The 19,285-nt window shown below is 33.9% G+C and overlaps 1 protein-coding gene across 1 annotated transcript in view; it reads right to left on the bottom strand.

The window, feature by feature from the left end:
- The window catches only part of LOC143244957 (whirlin-like), a 150,603-nt gene that overhangs the window by 77,485 nt on the left and 53,833 nt on the right, over window positions 1-19,285 (bottom strand). The window contains exon 4 of the mRNA XM_076490566.1: window positions 9,159-9,284. Coding sequence (XP_076346681.1) covers window positions 9,159-9,284 — 126 coding nt within the window. The remainder of the gene's footprint in view (window positions 1-9,158; window positions 9,285-19,285) is intronic.

Raw genomic sequence — 19,285 nt, 5'->3', positions numbered from 1 at the left:
ACTTGTTAGAAGGTATTTCATTATGGATTCTGTATACGTTTCAAGATGTTTCATTATGGATTCTGTACTTGTTTGAAGATGTTTCATCATGGATCCTGTACTTGTTGGTAGGTGTTTCATTATGGATTCTGTACTTGTCGGAAGGTGTTTCATTATGGATCCTGTACTTGTTGGTAGGTGTTTCATTATGGATTTCGTACTTGTTAGAAGGTGTTTCATTATGGATTCTGTACTTGTTGGTAGGTGTTTCATTATGGATTCTGTACTTGTTTGAAGATGTTTCATCATGGATTTGGTACTTGTTGGAAGGTGTTTCATTATGGATTCTGTACTTGTTGGAAAGTGTTTCATTATGGATTCTGTACTTGTTTGAAGATGTTTCATCATGGATTTGGTACTTGTTGGAAAGTGTTTCATTATGGATTCTGTACTTATTGGAAGGTGTTTCATTATGAATTTCGTACTTGTTAGAAGGTATTTCATTATGGATTCTGTATACGTTTCAAGATGTTTCATTATGGGTTCTGTATACGTTTGAAGATCTTTCAGCATGGATTCGGTACTTGTTGGAAGGTGTTTTATAATGGATTCTGTACTTATTGGAAGGTGTTTCATTATGGATTCTGTACTTGTTGAAAGGTGTTTCATTATGGATTTCGTACTTGTTAGAAGGTATTTCATTATGGATTCTGTATACGTTTGAAGATGTTTCATTATGGATTCTGTACTTGTTTGAAGATGTTTCATCATGGATTTGGTACTTGTTGGAAGGTGTTTCATTATGGATTCTGTACTTGTTGGAAAGTGTTTCATTATGGATTCTGTACTTGTTTGAAGATGTTTCATCATGGATTTGGTAGTTGTTGGAAGGTGTTTCATTATGGATTCTGTACTTGTTGGAAGGTATTTCATTATGGATTCTGTACTTGTTGGAAAGTGTTTCATTATAGATTCTGTACTTGTTTGAAGATGTTTCATCATGGATTTGGTACTTGTTGGAAAGTGTTTCATTATAAATTCTGTACTTATTGGAAGGTGTTTCATTATGAATTTCGTACTTGTTAGAAGGTATTTCATTATGGATTCTGTATACGTTTCAAGATGTTTCATTATGGGTTCTGTATACGTTTGAAGATCTTTCAGCATGGATTCGGTACTTGTTGGAAGGTGTTTCATTATGGATTCTGTACTTGTTGAAAGGTGTTTCATTATGAATTTCGTACTTGTTAGAAGGTATTTCATTATGGATTCTGTATACGTTTCAAGATGTTTCATTATGGATTCTGTACTTGTTTGAAGATGTTTCATCATGGATCCTGTACTTGTTGGTAGGTGTTTCATTATGGATTCTGTACTTGTCGGAAGGTGTTTCATTATGGATCCTGTACTTGTTGGTAGGTGTTTCATTATGGATTTCGTACTTGTTAGAAGGTGTTTCATTATGGATTCTGTACTTGTTGGTAGGTGTTTCATTATAGATCCTGAACTTGTTTGAAGATGCTTCATCATGGATTTGGTACTTGTTGGAAGGTGTTTCATTATGGATTCTGTACTTGTTGGTAGGTGTTTCATTATGGATTCTGTACTTGTTGGTAGGTGTTTCATTATGGATTCTGTACTTGTTGGAAGGTATTTCATTATGGATTCTGTACTTGTTTCAAGATGCTTCATCATGGATTTGGTACTTGTTGGAAGATGTTTCATTATGGATTCTGTACTTGTTGGTAGATGTTTTATTATGGATTCTGTACTTGTCGGAAGGTGTTTCATTATGGATCCTGTACTTGTTGGTAGGTGTTTCATTATGGATTCTGTACTTGTTTGAAGATGCTTCATCATGGATCCTGTACTTGTTGGTAGGTGTTTCATTATGGATTCTGTACTTGTCGGAAGGTGTTTCATTATGGATCCTGTACTTGTTGGTAAGTGTTTCATTATGGATTTCGTACTTGTTAGAAGGTGTTTCATTATGGATTCTGTACTTGTTGGAAAGTGTTTCATTATGGATTCTGTACTTGTTTGAAGATGTTTCATCATGGATTTGGTAGTTGTTGGAAGGTGTTTCATTATGGATTCTGTACTTGTTGGAAGGTATTTCATTATGGATTCTGTACTTGTTGGAAAGTGTTTCATTATAGATTCTGTACTTGTTTGAAGATGTTTCATCATGGATTTGGTACTTGTTGGAAAGTGTTTCATTATGGATTCTGTACTTATTGGAAGGTGTTTCATTATGAATTTCGTACTTGTTAGAAGGTATTTCATTATGGATTCTGTATACGTTTCAAGATGTTTCATTATGGGTTCTGTATACGTTTGAAGATCTTTCAGCATGGATTCGGTACTTGTTGGAAGGTGTTTTATAATGGATTCTGTACTTATTGGAAGGTGTTTCATTATGGATTCTGTACTTGTTGAAAGGTGTTTCATTATGAATTTCGTACTTGTTAGAAGGTATTTCATTATGGATTCTGTATACGTTTCAAGATGTTTCATTATGGATTCTGTACTTGTTTGAAGATGTTTCATCATGGATTTGGTACTTGTTGGAAGGTGTTTCATTATGGATTCTGTACTTGTTGGAAAGTGTTTCATTATGGATCCTGTACTTGTTGGTAGGTGTTTCATTATGGATTTCGTACTTGTTAGAAGGTGTTTCATTATGGATTCTGTACTTGTTGGTAGGTGTTTCATTATGGATTCTGTACTTGTTTGAAGATGTTTCATCATGGATTTGGTACTTGTTGGAAGGTGTTTCATTATGGATTCTGTACTTGTTGGAAAGTGTTTCATTATGGATTCTGTACTTGTTTGAAGATGTTTCATCATGGATTTGGTAGTTGTTGGAAGGTGTTTCATTATGGATTCTGTACTTGTTGGAAGGTATTTCATTATGGATTCTGTACTTGTTGGAAAGTGTTTCATTATAGATTCTGTACTTGTTTGAAGATGTTTCATCATGGATTTGGTACTTGTTGGAAAGTGTTTCATTATGGATTCTGTACTTATTGGAAGGTGTTTCATTATGAATTTCGTACTTGTTAGAAGGTATTTCATTATGGATTCTGTATACGTTTCAAGATGTTTCATTATGGGTTCTGTATACGTTTGAAGATCTTTCAGCATGGATTCGGTACTTGTTGGAAGGTGTTTCATTATGGATTCTGTACTTGTTGAAAGGTGTTTCATTATGAATTTCGTACTTGTTAGAAGGTATTTCATTATGGATTCTGTATACGTTTCAAGATGTTTCATTATGGATTCTGTACTTGTTTGAAGATGTTTCATCATGGATCCTGTACTTGTTGGTAGGTGTTTCATTATGGATTCTGTACTTGTCGGAAGGTGTTTCATTATGGATCCTGTACTTGTTGGTAGGTGTTTCATTGTGGATTTCGTACTTGTTAGAAGGTGTTTCATTATGGATTCTGTACTTGTTGGTAGGTGTTTCATTATGGATTCTGTACTTGTTTGAAGATGTTTCATCATGGATTTGGTACTTGTTGGAAGGTGTTTCATTATGGATTCTGTACTTGTTGGAAAGTGTTTCATTATGGATTCTGTACTTGTTTGAAGATGTTTCATCATGGATTTGGTAGTTGTTGGAAGGTGTTTCATTATGGATTCTGTACTTGTTGGAAGGTATTTCATTATGGATTCTGTACTTGTTGGAAAGTGTTTCATTATAGATCCTGTACTTGTTTGAAGATGTTTCATCATGGATTTGGTACTTGTTGGAAAGTGTTTCATTATGGATTCTGTACTTATTGGAAGGTGTTTCATTATGAATTTCGTACTTGTTAGAAGGTATTTCATTATGGATTCTGTATACGTTTCAAGATGTTTCATTATGGGTTCTGTATACGTTTGAAGATCTTTCAGCATGGATTCGGTACTTGTTGGAAGGTGTTTTATAATGGATTCTGTACTTATTGGAAGGTGTTTCATTATGGATTCTGTACTTGTTGAAAGGTGTTTCATTATGGATTTCGTACTTGTTAGAAGGTGTTTCATTATGGATTCTGTACTTGTTGGTAGGTGTTTCATTATGGATTCTGTACTTGTTTGAAGATGTTTCATCATGGATTTGGTACTTGTTGGAAGGTGTTTCATTATGGATTCTGTACTTGTTGGAAAGTGTTTCATTATGGATTCTGTACTTGTTTGAAGATGTTTCATCATGGATTTGGTAGTTGTTGGAAGGTGTTTCATTATGGATTCTGTACTTGTTGGAAGGTATTTCATTATGGATTCTGTACTTGTTGGAAAGTGTTTCATTATAGATTCTGTTCTTGTTTGAAGATGTTTCATCATGGATTTGGTACTTGTTGGAAAGTGTTTCATTATGGATTCTGTACTTATTGGAAGGTGTTTCATTATGAATTTCGTACTTGTTAGAAGGTATTTCATTATGGATTCTGTATACGTTTCAAGATGTTTCATTATGGGTTCTGTATACGTTTGAAGATCTTTCAGCATGGATTCGGTACTTGTTGGAAGGTGTTTCATTATGGATTCTGTACTTGTTGAAAGGTGTTTCATTATGAATTTCGTACTTGTTAGAAGGTATTTCATTATGGATTCTGTATACGTTTCAAGATGTTTCATTATGGATTCTGTACTTGTTTGAAGATGTTTCATCATGGATCCTGTACTTGTTGGTAGGTGTTTCATTATGGATTCTGTACTTGTCGGAAGGTGTTTCATTATGGATCCTGTACTTGTTGGTAGGTGTTTCATTATGGATTTCGTACTTGTTAGAAGGTGTTTCATTATGGATTCTGTACTTGTTGGTAGGTGTTTCATTATGGATTCTGTACTTGTTTGAAGATGTTTCATCATGGATTTGGTACTTGTTGGAAGGTGTTTCATTATGGATTCTGTACTTGTTGGAAAGTGTTTCATTATGGATTCTGTACTTGTTTGAAGATGTTTCATCATGGATTTGGTACTTGTTGGAAAGTGTTTCATTATGGATTCTGTACTTATTGGAAGGTGTTTCATTATGAATTTCGTACTTGTTAGAAGGTATTTCATTATGGATTCTGTATACGTTTCAAGATGTTTCATTATGGGTTCTGTATACGTTTGAAGATCTTTCAGCATGGATTCGGTACTTGTTGGAAGGTGTTTTATAATGGATTCTGTACTTATTGGAAGGTGTTTCATTATGGATTCTGTACTTGTTGAAAGGTGTTTCATTATGGATTTCGTACTTGTTAGAAGGTATTTCATTATGGATTCTGTATACGTTTGAAGATGTTTCATTATGGATTCTGTACTTGTTTGAAGATGTTTGTCATGGATTCGGTGCTTGTTGGAATGTGTTTCATTATGAATTCTGTACTTGTTGGAAGGTGTTTCATTATGGATATTGTATTTGTCGGAAGGTGTTTCATTACGGATCCTGTACTTGTTGGTAGATGTTTCATTATGGATTCTGTACTTGTTGGAAGGTGTTTCATTATGGATTCTGTACTTATTCTAAATCAACGTACGTATTCATCCCAAAAAACAACTAAATTATAAAATAATTTTCATTTATTTCCATGAAAAAGAAGGAAAAACAAAATAACAAGAAAATAGAGAGAAAAACGACCTGGAAAAGGGTTCAGTTCTTCGGAAAATGTAACTGAAATTATAATTTTCAAACGATCATAAAATTTCGAATACTGATGCCTAAAAAAATTAAAAACCTTTGAAATATTTGTTGCTATTCTGTTTCAGTACTAAATGGTCTATTTGAGTTTTCAAATTTCGCTGTAAACGTTCCGCAAAAATCGGAAATATATTAAGATATTTTGCCACCACTATGTATACGTTATACGTTACGTGTTAAAAGTAATTAAGTTTACCTTCTTTCTGATAGGTATTTTTTATGTAGTTTTGTTTTCTGACGATCAAGAAAAACGAAACAATGCATTTGAATCAGAACAACAAATTCAAGAGCATATAAATAAAATATAAGGAAGATAAATGGACGAAACTGACATCAACGAACAAAACACTCGTTATTTTATAAGTTTACACTTTCAGCTGTATGGACATTATAATTTGACGGTCAATCCCACTATTCGTTAGTAAAAGAGTAGCCCAAGATTTGGCAGTGGGTAGTGATGATTAGCTGCCTTCCTTCTAGTCTAAATTAGAGACGGCTAGTGCAGATAGCCCTCGTGTAGCTTTGCGCGAAATTCATAGCAAACCAAATCAATTTTATAAGTAGTTGCAACACGAAAATTAAATATATTTTCAATAATAAAGCGTGCAGAGTCAGTGTTTATGTTCCTGTAGAACTCATTATTTTCCTTCATATAAGCTGGGCTAGAACTTGTTAGAGTCTGATTAGCCAGTATAGAGATATTGATTTATTGGTTGAGCTTCATCTTGTTCTTCTTAACAAAGACCAATAATAACAAGAAAGCTGACTCAGTCTTTGTCTCCAGGGTAACGCAAAATGTTCATTTCTGGAAGCAGGAAGAGTTCGTCTGATGAGAACGATATGTCCTTCAATAAAGATTAGAGCAGAGAGTCTGTAAACAGAACTAGAACACGAAAAGCATAAAATGTGACAAAGCGAAGATATTAAGGGTTAAATTGTTTATTAGAATAGATTAAACACGCGAAATTCAGGATTTAAAATGTTAATGTCTTTATGTATAAATAATATATTTTTATCAGGATGAGCTATATATATGTGGAACTAAATACAAGCGTTTGGTATGTTTGGCTGTAATTTACAGTAATGATAGGGATTAGAGATACTTTGAATATATTCTTATTGGTCTTTCGAGATGAGTCAGCCGTAAATTTACCGATTTGAAATACTAAATTAAGGATGGTTGAATCCCTGCAGTGGTAAAACTGCAGATAGCCCATTGTGTAAATGCATTTTAAAAAAGTCCAGCGGAAATCTAATCTAATTCTTTTTCTTCTTAATAAAGAAAATAGTCAACCAGCTTAAACTTCCAACTGATTCAACTAATATTTTACTAATCGTTGTAAAAAAAACAGTTACTTTGATTTTAGTAATACTTTATTGTAAGTGAAACTAAAACAAAAAACATCTTACAAGTGATATTTTTAAAGCTTTTGGGCCAGTGATTGATATCTTATCCGTATTTAACAGACTAAAAAAAAGTTTTAATATTTTCTGTTCCTATCGTTTTACTTATAGTTTTCGTTTTGTGAACAGCCCGGCATGGCCAGGTGGTTAAGGCACTCAATTCGTAATTCTAGGGTCGCGGATTCAAATCTTCCATCGCACCAAATATGCTCGTCCTTTCGGCCGTGGAAGAGTTGTAACGTGACGGTCATTCCCATTATTCGTTGGTAAAAGGGCCTGGCATGGCCAAGTGCGTAAGGCGTGCGACTCGTAATCCGAGGGTCGCGGGTTCGCGCCCGCGTTGCGCTAAACATGCTCGCCCTCCCAGCCGTGGGGGTGTATAATGTGACGGTCAATCCCACTATTCGTTGGTAAAAGAGTAACCCAAGAGTTGGCGGTGGGTGGTGATGACTAGCTGCCTTCCCTCTAGTCTTACACTGCTAAATTAGAGACGGCTAGCACAGATAGCCCTCGAGTAACTTTGTGCGAAATTCCAAAGAAACAAACAAACAAATCGTTGGTAAAAGAGTAGCCCAAGAGTTGGTGGTAGGGGGTGATGACTAGATGCCTTCCCTCTAGTCTTACACTGCTAAATTAGGGACAGTTAGCGCAAATGGCTCTCGGGTAGCTTTGTACGAAATTGGAAAAAAACAAAAAACAATCCTCTTAAAAACTGATGTCTTTATAACTAAGTTGTAGAGACATGTGATCATATCGTTAACTAAAAATAATCTGGTAACTATTTATATCCGTAAAACGAACTTTAAAAATTATGTAATCAAACCAGAAAAATGTAAAACTGATTAGCTTTTTAAAGATCCTAATCTGTAGAAATCCATACATTTAAAAACTAAGAAATCATAACCGTAAAATCCGTTGTTTAAAGAATTATAAACAACAGAAAAGATTTAATTTATAATTTGTTTATTCTACTTTTTTAAAACTCTTTAATTTTTCAACAATTCAAGTTGCAAAGAATCTATTGGTAGTTTTCAGTTTGTTTTGTTTTTAGCAAAGCCACATTTGGGCAATCTCTGTGTTCACCGTGAAGAATCAAATTCCAGATTTAAGTGTTATAACTTTTTAGAATTACCGCTGTAGCACTAGGGTACAGGTAATTTTATGGACCACAGCTGAAGAAATGCTATTATGATAAGCATAATGGAGAAGAATGGCGAATAAACTAGGGGAAAACGTATTGTATATCGGAAAATTCGTAAGCCTCGATAAAAAACAACAACAACAACTTCTACTTCTTAACTTCATATCCAACATGTGCTGAAAGTAATTTTAAGAATGGTAACAATCACATAACGTTAATAGGGGCATACTTGTTTGATTATTCTGTATAATTCAATCATTTCAGGTTTTAATATCTTCTTAGGTTATTGAGTATTACTAGTAATTTATTATTCGTGAGCATTTTCGTTTAATTATCGTATCTGTTATTTATAAGCTCATTTCTTTTATTGTAAACGTCAGGGGTAAGTTTTCAGGCTTACAATGCTAAAATTTGGGGTTCTGTTCCAGCGGCGAACAGAGGGCATATAAGTTATTGTGTAGCTTTGCGCTAAAAATGGAAAGAAGAACAATTGTTTTAAGCAATTAAATCATTGTAGACCACAAGTTCTTAATAAAAACACGAAACAGTTGTGTTGTCGGTTGACTAATGATGATAAAAATGCTTCCTTACATGAAATTCAAAATATTTAAACCACTTCTGAATTTTGCCTGAATGACTCAACAACTGAATTATAAAATAGAGAGTGTTTGATAGATGCAATACGTGTGAGTAACTGAATCCATTGCTGTACATATAATTACGAAGTGGCTTAGATTATATCATCCGCACTTTCTCACAACCTTTTATTGGGCATAACACAAATGAACTTCAACTGTGTTCTTAAAGAACAATGAGTTATATTTATATGTGTGTTCATGAGTGGGGTATGACATGTGGAGATTGTAATGGATGGCGACAAGCACACACACACAAAATTCATGTACATATATATATAAATACTTTAAGCCTAATCCTCTTAGGTTAAGCACCTACCTGTAATCCTGCCAAGTCAGCAGCAGATGGGTTATCAACCCCTGTAACAAAAATCCCTAAGCCGTCTTCCATACCTCCACGTATCAGTAGCCCCAGAGGTAAGCCTTTCTCCACATTTAAGGTCACCTACAGAGACAAATCCAGCGTTTTTCTAATGTTGCTAGAAAATAAAGCTGAGGTCTTAGAAAGACTGTCAGCTGCTATTACAAAAATAAAATATACTCTGAGCTAAGTAACTAAATCGAAGCATTTATGGAAACGAAACAAAATTTTAGGATATGAACAAAATTCCTTGACCTTTCAAAATAATGGACAACAAATTTCTTTGCCTGCTCTTGGTGTTTAGGGTTGTAAGATTTTAATTATTTTGATATCGCAACTAAAAAAATCATTAAATATTTAGCGTTGGTTTTCATTGCAAGAAAAACGTTTCGATGGATATTTTAATTCTTACTTTGACATCTGTATTCGGTGATACAGCGGAAAGATCTGAAACGGTTTCAACGATACCGATCAAGTTTGTTTGGTTGAAAGAGTGATAACATTTCTTTTTCTCTCAAATATTTCAGTTTTGTATTTCAGCTGCTAAAAGCTTTTCTTTGTTTATTTTTAAATGTTCTACATGCTCTAGCAGTATATATATATATATAGATGACATACTGTCTAGGGAGTGTCTTACTTTAAAAAGCCTAGATCACTTAAAAGCATATAGTCTTCTTCTGATAATACAAGATAACATATCTAATCTAATTTGCCATGTACTAAAAACATATTATTGATACATAAACCCATGAAAATACCTCCACCAAGATTAAGCGTTATTTGTATTTATAAGATGTTGCTTTAGACCTTGACAAGAACCCAAGAACACATAGGAAGCATTCTGTTCGCTTTTTTTTTAATTTCACGCAAACTTGCACGAGGGCTATCTACGCTAGCCATTCCTAATTTAGCAATGTAAAACGATAGGAAAGGCAGCTAGTCAGCACCACACACCGCCAACTTATGGGTTAGTCTTTTACCAACGAATAGTAGAATTGACCCTAACATTATAACGCCACTGCGATTGAATGGGCAAGCATGTTTGGTGTAACGAATATTGGAACCTGTGACCCACAGGCGACCTATGTAGAGCGCCCTAACCACCTGGCCATGTCGGGCAATGCTTCGGAAGTAAGGAGAAGAGAAGCTTCTATACTCTCTTCTTGTTAAAAAGTTCTTTTTGTCGATTTTTATTTTCCATGTCATTTGTAGGTCTAGAAAAGGAAATTCCATATGAAAATTTAATCACTATATGTTAAGCATTACATATAATTCGGAAAAGCAATAGCACGTGTTCAGATGATAGAATGACGAGGTGAGTTTAATGATCGCAGGTTTTTAATTATCTCACTAGGTCAATACAAGTACAAAAAAGGTCTAGTACGGCCTGTTGGTCAGAGCACTCAGGTCTTAATCTGCGAGTTGTTGGGTCGAATTCCGTCACCTAAAATGTTCGCCCTTTCAGTTTTGGTGGCTCTATAACGTTAAGTTTAATCCCTCGATTAAGATAATAGTAGCCCAAGTACTGGTAACTAGTCATCTTCCTTCCAGTCTGTCACTTTTAAATTAGGTACGACCAGCGAAGACAACCCTAGAGTAGCCTTGAGCGAAATTTAACAATGAAACAAATACACAAAATAGATGCAGTACACGTTAACATTAACTGCGTATCGTGTGCAGTGCATGTAGTTGAGTTAACTTCGTGTCATGTGTTTCGAATAAACTTCACCAAATGTCCATTAATGTAGTGAGTACCGTCAATAAAAATTAAATATCCTGTTACAATTGGATTACACTATTCTTCATATTCTGTTTTAAATCTATTTGATGAAAGAGAGTGGCCTAGTTTCCAGCGAAATAATTCAATATACACCTTTAAATTTGAATTATTACATTGTTCACTTTGTGTTTCTATTTCCTTGATGAAAAGGCATGATCTAGTGGTAGGCATTCCAAACTGTAAATTCGAAGGTTCGCGGTTCGCTGCTCATTGTCACGAAAAGGAGATCTATGCAATTGGGATCACGGATGCATTATAAGAACAACAGTAAAATTCCACTATTTTTTCGGACAAGAATAGCCCAAAAGATGGTAGTGGGTACCTTTGACTTGCTTCCCCCTATGGGCGAAAGTTGTAAACAAACAACCTCGTTCTTAGCTATGAGTGCATTAACTAACTGATATTTTAAGCATTTTTATAGAACTTCCAACACAATTGAATATTCTTCCTCTAAAACACTTATTTTACGATGAGAAAATTATATGAAATTTACCTTCAAACAGATATACGTTGCTTCGACAGATTGTAAATTGGTTAAAATGTAAAAAGTGCTTCATAAGTTTGTTAAATTGATCATTTCGTTCAACTTGGAAATACTGCTATTAATTAATTTCGTATAACACTGGATGACAATATTTTACCAGTAAACGGTAGATAAATTGATATACTAATATCTTTATTTGTTGTCTTTTTTTCTTTTAGTGAGAACGATTACTAAATATTCGATTATTTACTAAATATTCACTTGTTTTTAGAAAAATATCATAATTTACGATTTTTAAACTTTATATTTGTAGCATCACTAGGGCATAAAAACAATATAGAAGATATTTTTACGGCGACAGTATTTAAAGAATAAAATTGACTTATGTGTATTTTTCCGAAAACGACCGGAAGGTCATTAACCACTCATAAAACATTACAGTATTGTGTAGTCTGTCATTCAATAGACACTAAAATTATACCACATAAGAAATGCTTAATGTTGCAATTTATACTACAGTTATGAGAAGAATTAAACATTCTTTAAGCTACAAGATCACATGTGAATTTCAAAATCAAGAAATGAAAATATTTGTTACTCTCACGAACGCACTTGGAAAGGGTTCAACAGAATCTCCTAGTTTTGAGATGTAAAAAAAATCAACGCATCTACTTACAACGTTTAACGTTTTTCTAAATAGTCTGCATTCTTCTGATGAAGTGAGTATTTTTTGGTTTGAAATAGTCGTATACAAAGATTTTTGTTGATACTTTGTAATTACCATTGTAAGGTTTTGAAGGCCGGATTCTTTACAGTAGATGTCTTAAACTCGTTGACGATATATTTCAACCAACAAACAAAATAACATAGTACATTGTTTTTAAAACAATATATTGAAAGATATACGAGATATCGTATACAAAGATATATAAGTGAAAGTTACATACAAATGTTTGTCACGCTGTTGGTTATCACAGTTGTATCCAGAGCTTTAAATAAACTTTTTTTTTTCCGTCAAAGTCCACGCAACCTGACTCAGTTGCTTTAGGACACAATTAACCAAACGAACGAATTATTATTCTCTACTCTGTCACTACAATACAATCTGTGATAATTTCACTTTAAACATAGTCAATATACGCTCATTTATCGCTAAATTCATAATCAAGCAGCCTAGATCTAAATAATAATCTGTCAGAGAATATTTATACACCGAATTAGGTCTAGAACATTCTAACTGTAGCTCGGCAAATAGAATGTAGTACCAAACTGAAGTTTCTCTTTTCCTGAAATTTATGTCAATATGCTCAAAATCCGTTTTTGTTTGGTTTTATCTTTATTAGAGACAAAGAAGTAATATTTCAAGTAAACACTTTTTTTATAAATATAAGAAAATATTTAACTAGTTGAGCTTTCTAAAAATTTAATTCTTTATTATACAAATTATGTTTTACACCTGAAAAATAGATACACTAAGTTATTTTTTAATTATTTTGTAAAAATCTCCTTATTATTTTGTTTTAATTACACTTGGTTTATTTTCAGGACAAAAACAACAGTTAAACATATAAAAACAGGAAGTGACACGGTGACCCTTAAGTGAATCTAAGGATACTAACGCCACAGCACTTCGTGAGTGTTTTTTATGCCGTGATATCTACGCAGCTTAATGCATAAAAAATAGTTTTTAGTGATATTTTCAGTTTGGTTTTCCCTTTTGTTTAGGGGTGTGAGAGTCTATATGGTACGTGGTATCACAGTTCTTAATACTAAATTCAGTAATACAAAAGTTAGAGTACTGTTAAATTTTTTTTTGTTTAATTTCACACAAAGCTACAGTAGGTCTATCTGCGCTAGCCGTCCCTAATTTAGCAGCGTAAGACTAAAGGGAAGGCAGACAGTTATCACCACCCACCGCCAACTCTTCTTCAGCTACTCCTTTACCAACGAACTGTTGGACTGACCATCACGGCCGAGAGGACGGGCATTTTGGTATGACAAGGAATCGAACCCGCGACCCTCATGTTAGAAGTAAAGCTTCTAACCACCTGGCCATCCTGGGGCTGTTGTTAAGATAAAATTACTCTTCCCTAAAGTAAGGACTAGAACTGTTCAGGCCCGGCATTGCCAAGCGTGTTAAAAACAAACAAACAAACAAGAACTGTTCAAATTGTTCCTGATTTTTTCCTGTCGAGTTTGATTTTGTTTGCAATTTAAAATCAGTGCGATATATAATTATTTTTTCTGAGTTGTACCTACTATGTTAAATATTTGATAAAAAAAATATGTAATCGACATCGTTTGCCAAAGTTAAAAATGTCTGATATATCCTTTATTTTCACGCACGCCTCTTGTTGGCTCAAAGGCAAGTCTAAAGAATGTGTGTATGCAAAATGGTTCAATAATCGCTGGGAATAGAACCTATATGGTCTATTCTATAGTTTCGTTCTTATCAAAGATAATCAAATAGTAAATAAACAACTTTTATGCAAGCAGTATTTATTCAAATAATCGTGTAGGGAGTGTCAAAGCAGATGTGCTGATTTAGAAAGTTTGTGTTTTTTTATTATTCTACATCTTTAAAACTAAATAGCTACAGTTTGTCACGTCACAAATTCTTATCTAATGTAATGAATGCTTAGCAGAAATTAATCAATATTTTTCTGTGTCGCTTGCTTCTTTATTTACTCATCTTGGCTCTGGGTGGACGAACAGAAAGTTGGAAACCTTGTTAAAGGTATTTCAATAACTCTAAATCCATTTTGTGTAGTTGACGTGTTTCACTTTTACAAGGACATCCAATAATGATAGTCTTACACTTACAATTGAAGCATGTAACTGTCTAAATATCGGGGAACAAATCCCATGGGGCTAGAAAAGAGAGTTTGTGTTACCATAGCAACCACAGGTCTTCCTGAATACGAACTAGCATCAGCAATGCACTGAGCTCAAACTTTGTGCTGAATGACACGATTTTCATTTAATAAAGGATAAAGACAACCTAGGACTTTAGAAATGAAATAACCAAACACAGCGACTCGTAAATCACCTCACGAAATTTCTATTGATCACACATAAACAATCTGGTGGCACAATGAACTTTTCATCCATTTTTCGTTGTCATATGTATTACTTATTTATTACTCTAAGACATCTCTCAGGTGTCAAGCAACCCGTGGATTCTTGATGATAAGAAACCCATTGAAATAAAAATGTATCTCAAAACGGATGGTATGGGTATTAAAACTTTTATTGATAAGGAGAGAACAACGTTTCGACCATCCTAGGCCATTTTCAGGTTAAGAAAGATGTAGTGCACCATTAACTATTACAAATATTGATTTTTAATGAAGATTTTTATGAACGTCTCCAGTAGAGTACCCTGTTGATCCAGTTGTAAATTTATGGACTTATAAAGGTGAAAAATACAAACCAGAATTAGATTCCTCCCAATGGAAGAGCGAAGATAGCAAATAAAACAAACAAATCTTCTGGTAGAAACTATTACATAATTAAGAAATATTAATATGGAGAGACTTGTAAGACTTTAGTTGAAGAAATTTAAATTGCATGAAGTTTGTTCTTACATTCAATTTCGTATTAAAACTGCCCTGTTTCCTGGGCTCTTTACCTGTTGGTGTTTACTTACGAACGTCCATAATAAATTTCCACAGATTATATTAAAAACTAGTATATAAATTTTGTAAGTATTTAAAACTGGAATTACTAAATCATAAAACCAAACATAGATTTCATTTTTAACACTCATCCCAGACAACTCAAAACGAGTCATTTTCGTCTAAATAGTTTGGTTTATTTTTAATGTTGCACATAGCTCGAAAGCTATCTGCTCTAGCCGTCCCTAATTTAGCAGTGTAAGACTAGAGGGAAGACAGATAGTCATAACCACTCACCGCCAACTCTTGGGCTACTGTTTTACCAGCGAATAGTGGGATTGACCGTAACTTTATAACGCCCCCACGGCTGAAAGGGCGAACATATTTGATGTGACGATGATTCGAACCCCCAACCCTCGGATTACAAGTCGAGTGCCTTAACCAACTGGCCATGCAGGGCCGTTTTAATAGTGCACCATTCTAAAGCTTTTCGTTCTAATTCCTTCTTCATGTAACCCCACAACGTTCAAAATTATAACAGTTATTTTACTGCAATTATAGAAATTTTAACAATTAATTTCTCGCTGTTTTGCTTATGTGGGTTAAAACAATTCAAATATTTTCTTTCTGTGTACTTTTAACCTGTTTACATAGGATATCACCCATTTTGCATTCTTAGAAATAATTATGGAAACAGAGAGGGAAAGTGGGTATGAAGTGTAAACTACACAGGGTAGTATTATATATTTTCGTGTAAACATGTCGGTTGGCACGGTACAATGTCACTGGGTGCCAGGCAACCAGTGGTTAAAGAAGAAAACTCTAACTATCTAAGGTAATGTAGGGTAGGATAACGTTACAGTTGATATATTGCATATGACTTTGCTGCAAGTAAAAATATTAATATTTATTTAAGAACAGTAAAATACGTATTAGTTTAAAATTGTCTCAGTGGGCGTGGAGATGCCTGGAAACCTTTGCTGAGAAAATACAACAACGACAACAAATATTGAAACTCAGGTACAGAGATGTGATGATTATACAGAGTAAAAAGTGTTCCTTATTTACGAGTTTAAGTTTTTTGGCAATAATCAACGGCAGCTTGTTCGAAGGCTAACTAGAGGGTGTTATAGCAGTCGGTCTACAATAGTTACAGTGTAAGTTTATCAATACAATTGTGAAGTTGTATATTAGCCAAGAATGTTGCAGACTTTCATAAAATCGATGGTTCCCTGACTGCCGACAGATAAAAGCATCTTTTAATCCACCAAACCATTATCTAAGAAACGTGTTTCTTTGGGTAGGACTTCATCTTTTAACATGGAAATGACTCCAGGCGTACAGACAGTGTAGTGACAATCTACTAGAGACATAGAAAGTCTAATAGAACAGTCACTATGATATAAACAAGATCGAAATAATATAGGGTTACTTGGGCACTGATAAAGTTAAACGACAACAGTTCAACTTGGAATAAATTGTGTAAAATGTTAGAGAATATCTAGAACAACATTACACAGCCCTTCATTGATCAATTGTATGAGAATATAAAAGTACAATGTAAAGTTCTATGAAAATGGGCTAACATACTAAATATTAAAGTTCTAAATAATGTATTCATTTTCGCTGCACATTCTCTGTCACAGTACATTGTTCTCATGCTTGTGCGTATTTATTTTGTGCAATTTGTTATTTAATACTCACTTTGTACGTTGTTTTCTTATTTATTTCATATATAGTACAATTTAATGACAACAAAGATGCTTTAAATAATATAAAGTTACACATAAGTACTAATCACGTATTATGGAAAAATTATATTTTTTTTAACAAAGATTGAATATCGTTTTATTTTCATCCCTCTGGTGGCTCAACACTAAAATTGAGGCTTATAACACTCAAGTTCTAGGTTCGATTGCTCATGGTTGAGGTAACCCATAGAGTAACTTTGAACTTAATAATAAAGAGATAAAACTATCCCCATATTCAATACAGACTTATTGAATATATACTGCACTCGGCACAATAGAATCCTTAATAAATATGTAACGTGTTTATATTTTTTAAACCAATATTATTACATGGTGAAAAAAATTAAAACCCTTGTGATATATCAAATATCACTCGTTCTTTTAAATTTGTTGTTCTGTAGTTACATTAAATGCCAATCACGGAGACATTTGCTTCTCTTCATACGTCATTAAACCTATAGTAATGTGTTTGCTTTGTTAATTTCACCCGAAAGTTATTTCCACTAGCCGTCCCTAATTTAGCAATAATAGGCAATAGGGAAGGTAGCTATTCAACAACACCTAACGCCAACTCTTCAGCTACTCTTTTATCAGCAAATAATGGGATTTAGAGTAACATTATAACGCCCCCACTGCTGAAAGTCATGTTCGTTGACAGAGATTAAAACCCGCAACCTTCAAATTGCGAATCCATCGCCCTGACACTAGCCCATGCCAGGACATTAAATTGATAAACATGCATATACTACCTCTAACTATATTTTTCAATAAATTAAATATTTTATAAATATATTTATAACATACTGTTTTCCTACTTCAACACTATTTGTTTTATTCACTACTACATAGAGGAACCAGTTGGTAAGCAAAAAGAAACTGAATAAATCGTAAACCACTTTTTTTCTCCATTAGGTGAAGACAATAAAATAACGAAAAATACGGATAATCGTGAGTGCGTGCTAAGAGTATTATGTTACGAAAGTTGTATCGGCTTTTAGCTCTCCCTATGAGTAATATGTCATTACACCGAAAGGCGAAGTTGATTGTGTGGATATTTAAACGATGATTTCCAAAAACAAGTATGAAACACGCCACAATTATAAATAAATTCAGCAAAAATAAACACGTTACCTGTAAAAGTAATTGTAAAAAAAAAGCATATTATTTAGAGTTTTGTATGTGTGACTTACGAAATAAAGTTAGAAGACAGCTTGTTGTTAGTTGGTTGTTCTAATACAGTTAGAACGCCAGAGCTGTATCGGCAAAATGCAGTAAAAGACAGCCAAGCCTATAATATATGTATATCTTGGCCTTTCAAAACGGGATTTAATTAAATGGATAATTGAGAGTCTTAGAAAGCTAAAGATTTCTTTGAAATTTAAAATATCCATAAGTCTAATTCGTAACATTTTCATTGGCTCTTTTGCAGTTGGCTCCCATAGAAGAATTAGCAAAAAAAATCTCAATTACCAATACTTCCTGCTGCTATCAATAACAATTATTCTTTCATTTGATACCTACTAGCATCAGAACCTCGAAAAGAACCCCAGAACCAAGTTAAGTTAAGTGCTGTTCACAGATGGTCTAAAGACAGGGTTGGAAGTTTAATCGCCACACCAGTGAAAAGGACCGATTCAGGGATCTTTTGTGAGTTTTAAATTGATCTTAATAGTTTGGAAGAAATGTCCTTTAGGACTATATTCAACATTTCACATATTACTGACGCTTCAGACTTTAATTCAACGATCATAAACGATCTCAGAAAGCAATTAAATATAACTTTTTTATTATCTGCATCCTTATTCATCTCTTCATTTTGTTTAATGTTTTGTTACTTCCTCCAATATTTTTTCCACTGGAGATGGAAGTCGACCCTCTTCGATACATCCTTGTATATACACACATGCGTATATATATATATATATAATCATAGTTTCACAAGTACGGTGTATCGAAATAAATAAAATATTTGTTGTCAAGCCAACACTTTCAAATATTGACATTTTCAGAAACGTCATATTTTATCCTTATAGCAGATAATTAATATAAAGGTATCACTAAAACAACTTTTCAGTGATTTACTATTCATATTAGGCCAGGCATGGCCAGGTGGATTATGGCATTCGACTCGTAATCAAAAGGTCGCGGGTTCGAATCCCGGTCATACTAAACAAGCTTGCCCTTTCAGCCGTGGGGGCTCTATAATGTTACGGTCAATCCCACTATTTGTTGATAAAAGAGTAGCCCAAGAGTTGGCGGTGGGTGGTGATGACTAGCTGCCTTCCCTATAGTCTTATACTGCTAAATTAGGGACGGCTAGCGCAGATAGCCTTCGTGTAGCTTTGCGTGAAATTAAAAAAACGACAACAAAACAGTTCATACTATACATAATATTTATAACCATTAGTTGGATCTAAACAACAGCTGCACACAAAACGTTTTTCACTTGTTAC

This window comes from Tachypleus tridentatus, chromosome 2 (assembly GCF_004210375.1).
Source record: "Tachypleus tridentatus isolate NWPU-2018 chromosome 2, ASM421037v1, whole genome shotgun sequence".
In the NCBI taxonomy this organism is placed as follows: domain Eukaryota; kingdom Metazoa; phylum Arthropoda; class Merostomata; order Xiphosura; family Limulidae; genus Tachypleus; species Tachypleus tridentatus.
This window is presented reverse-complemented; position numbering and strand designations above follow the sequence as displayed.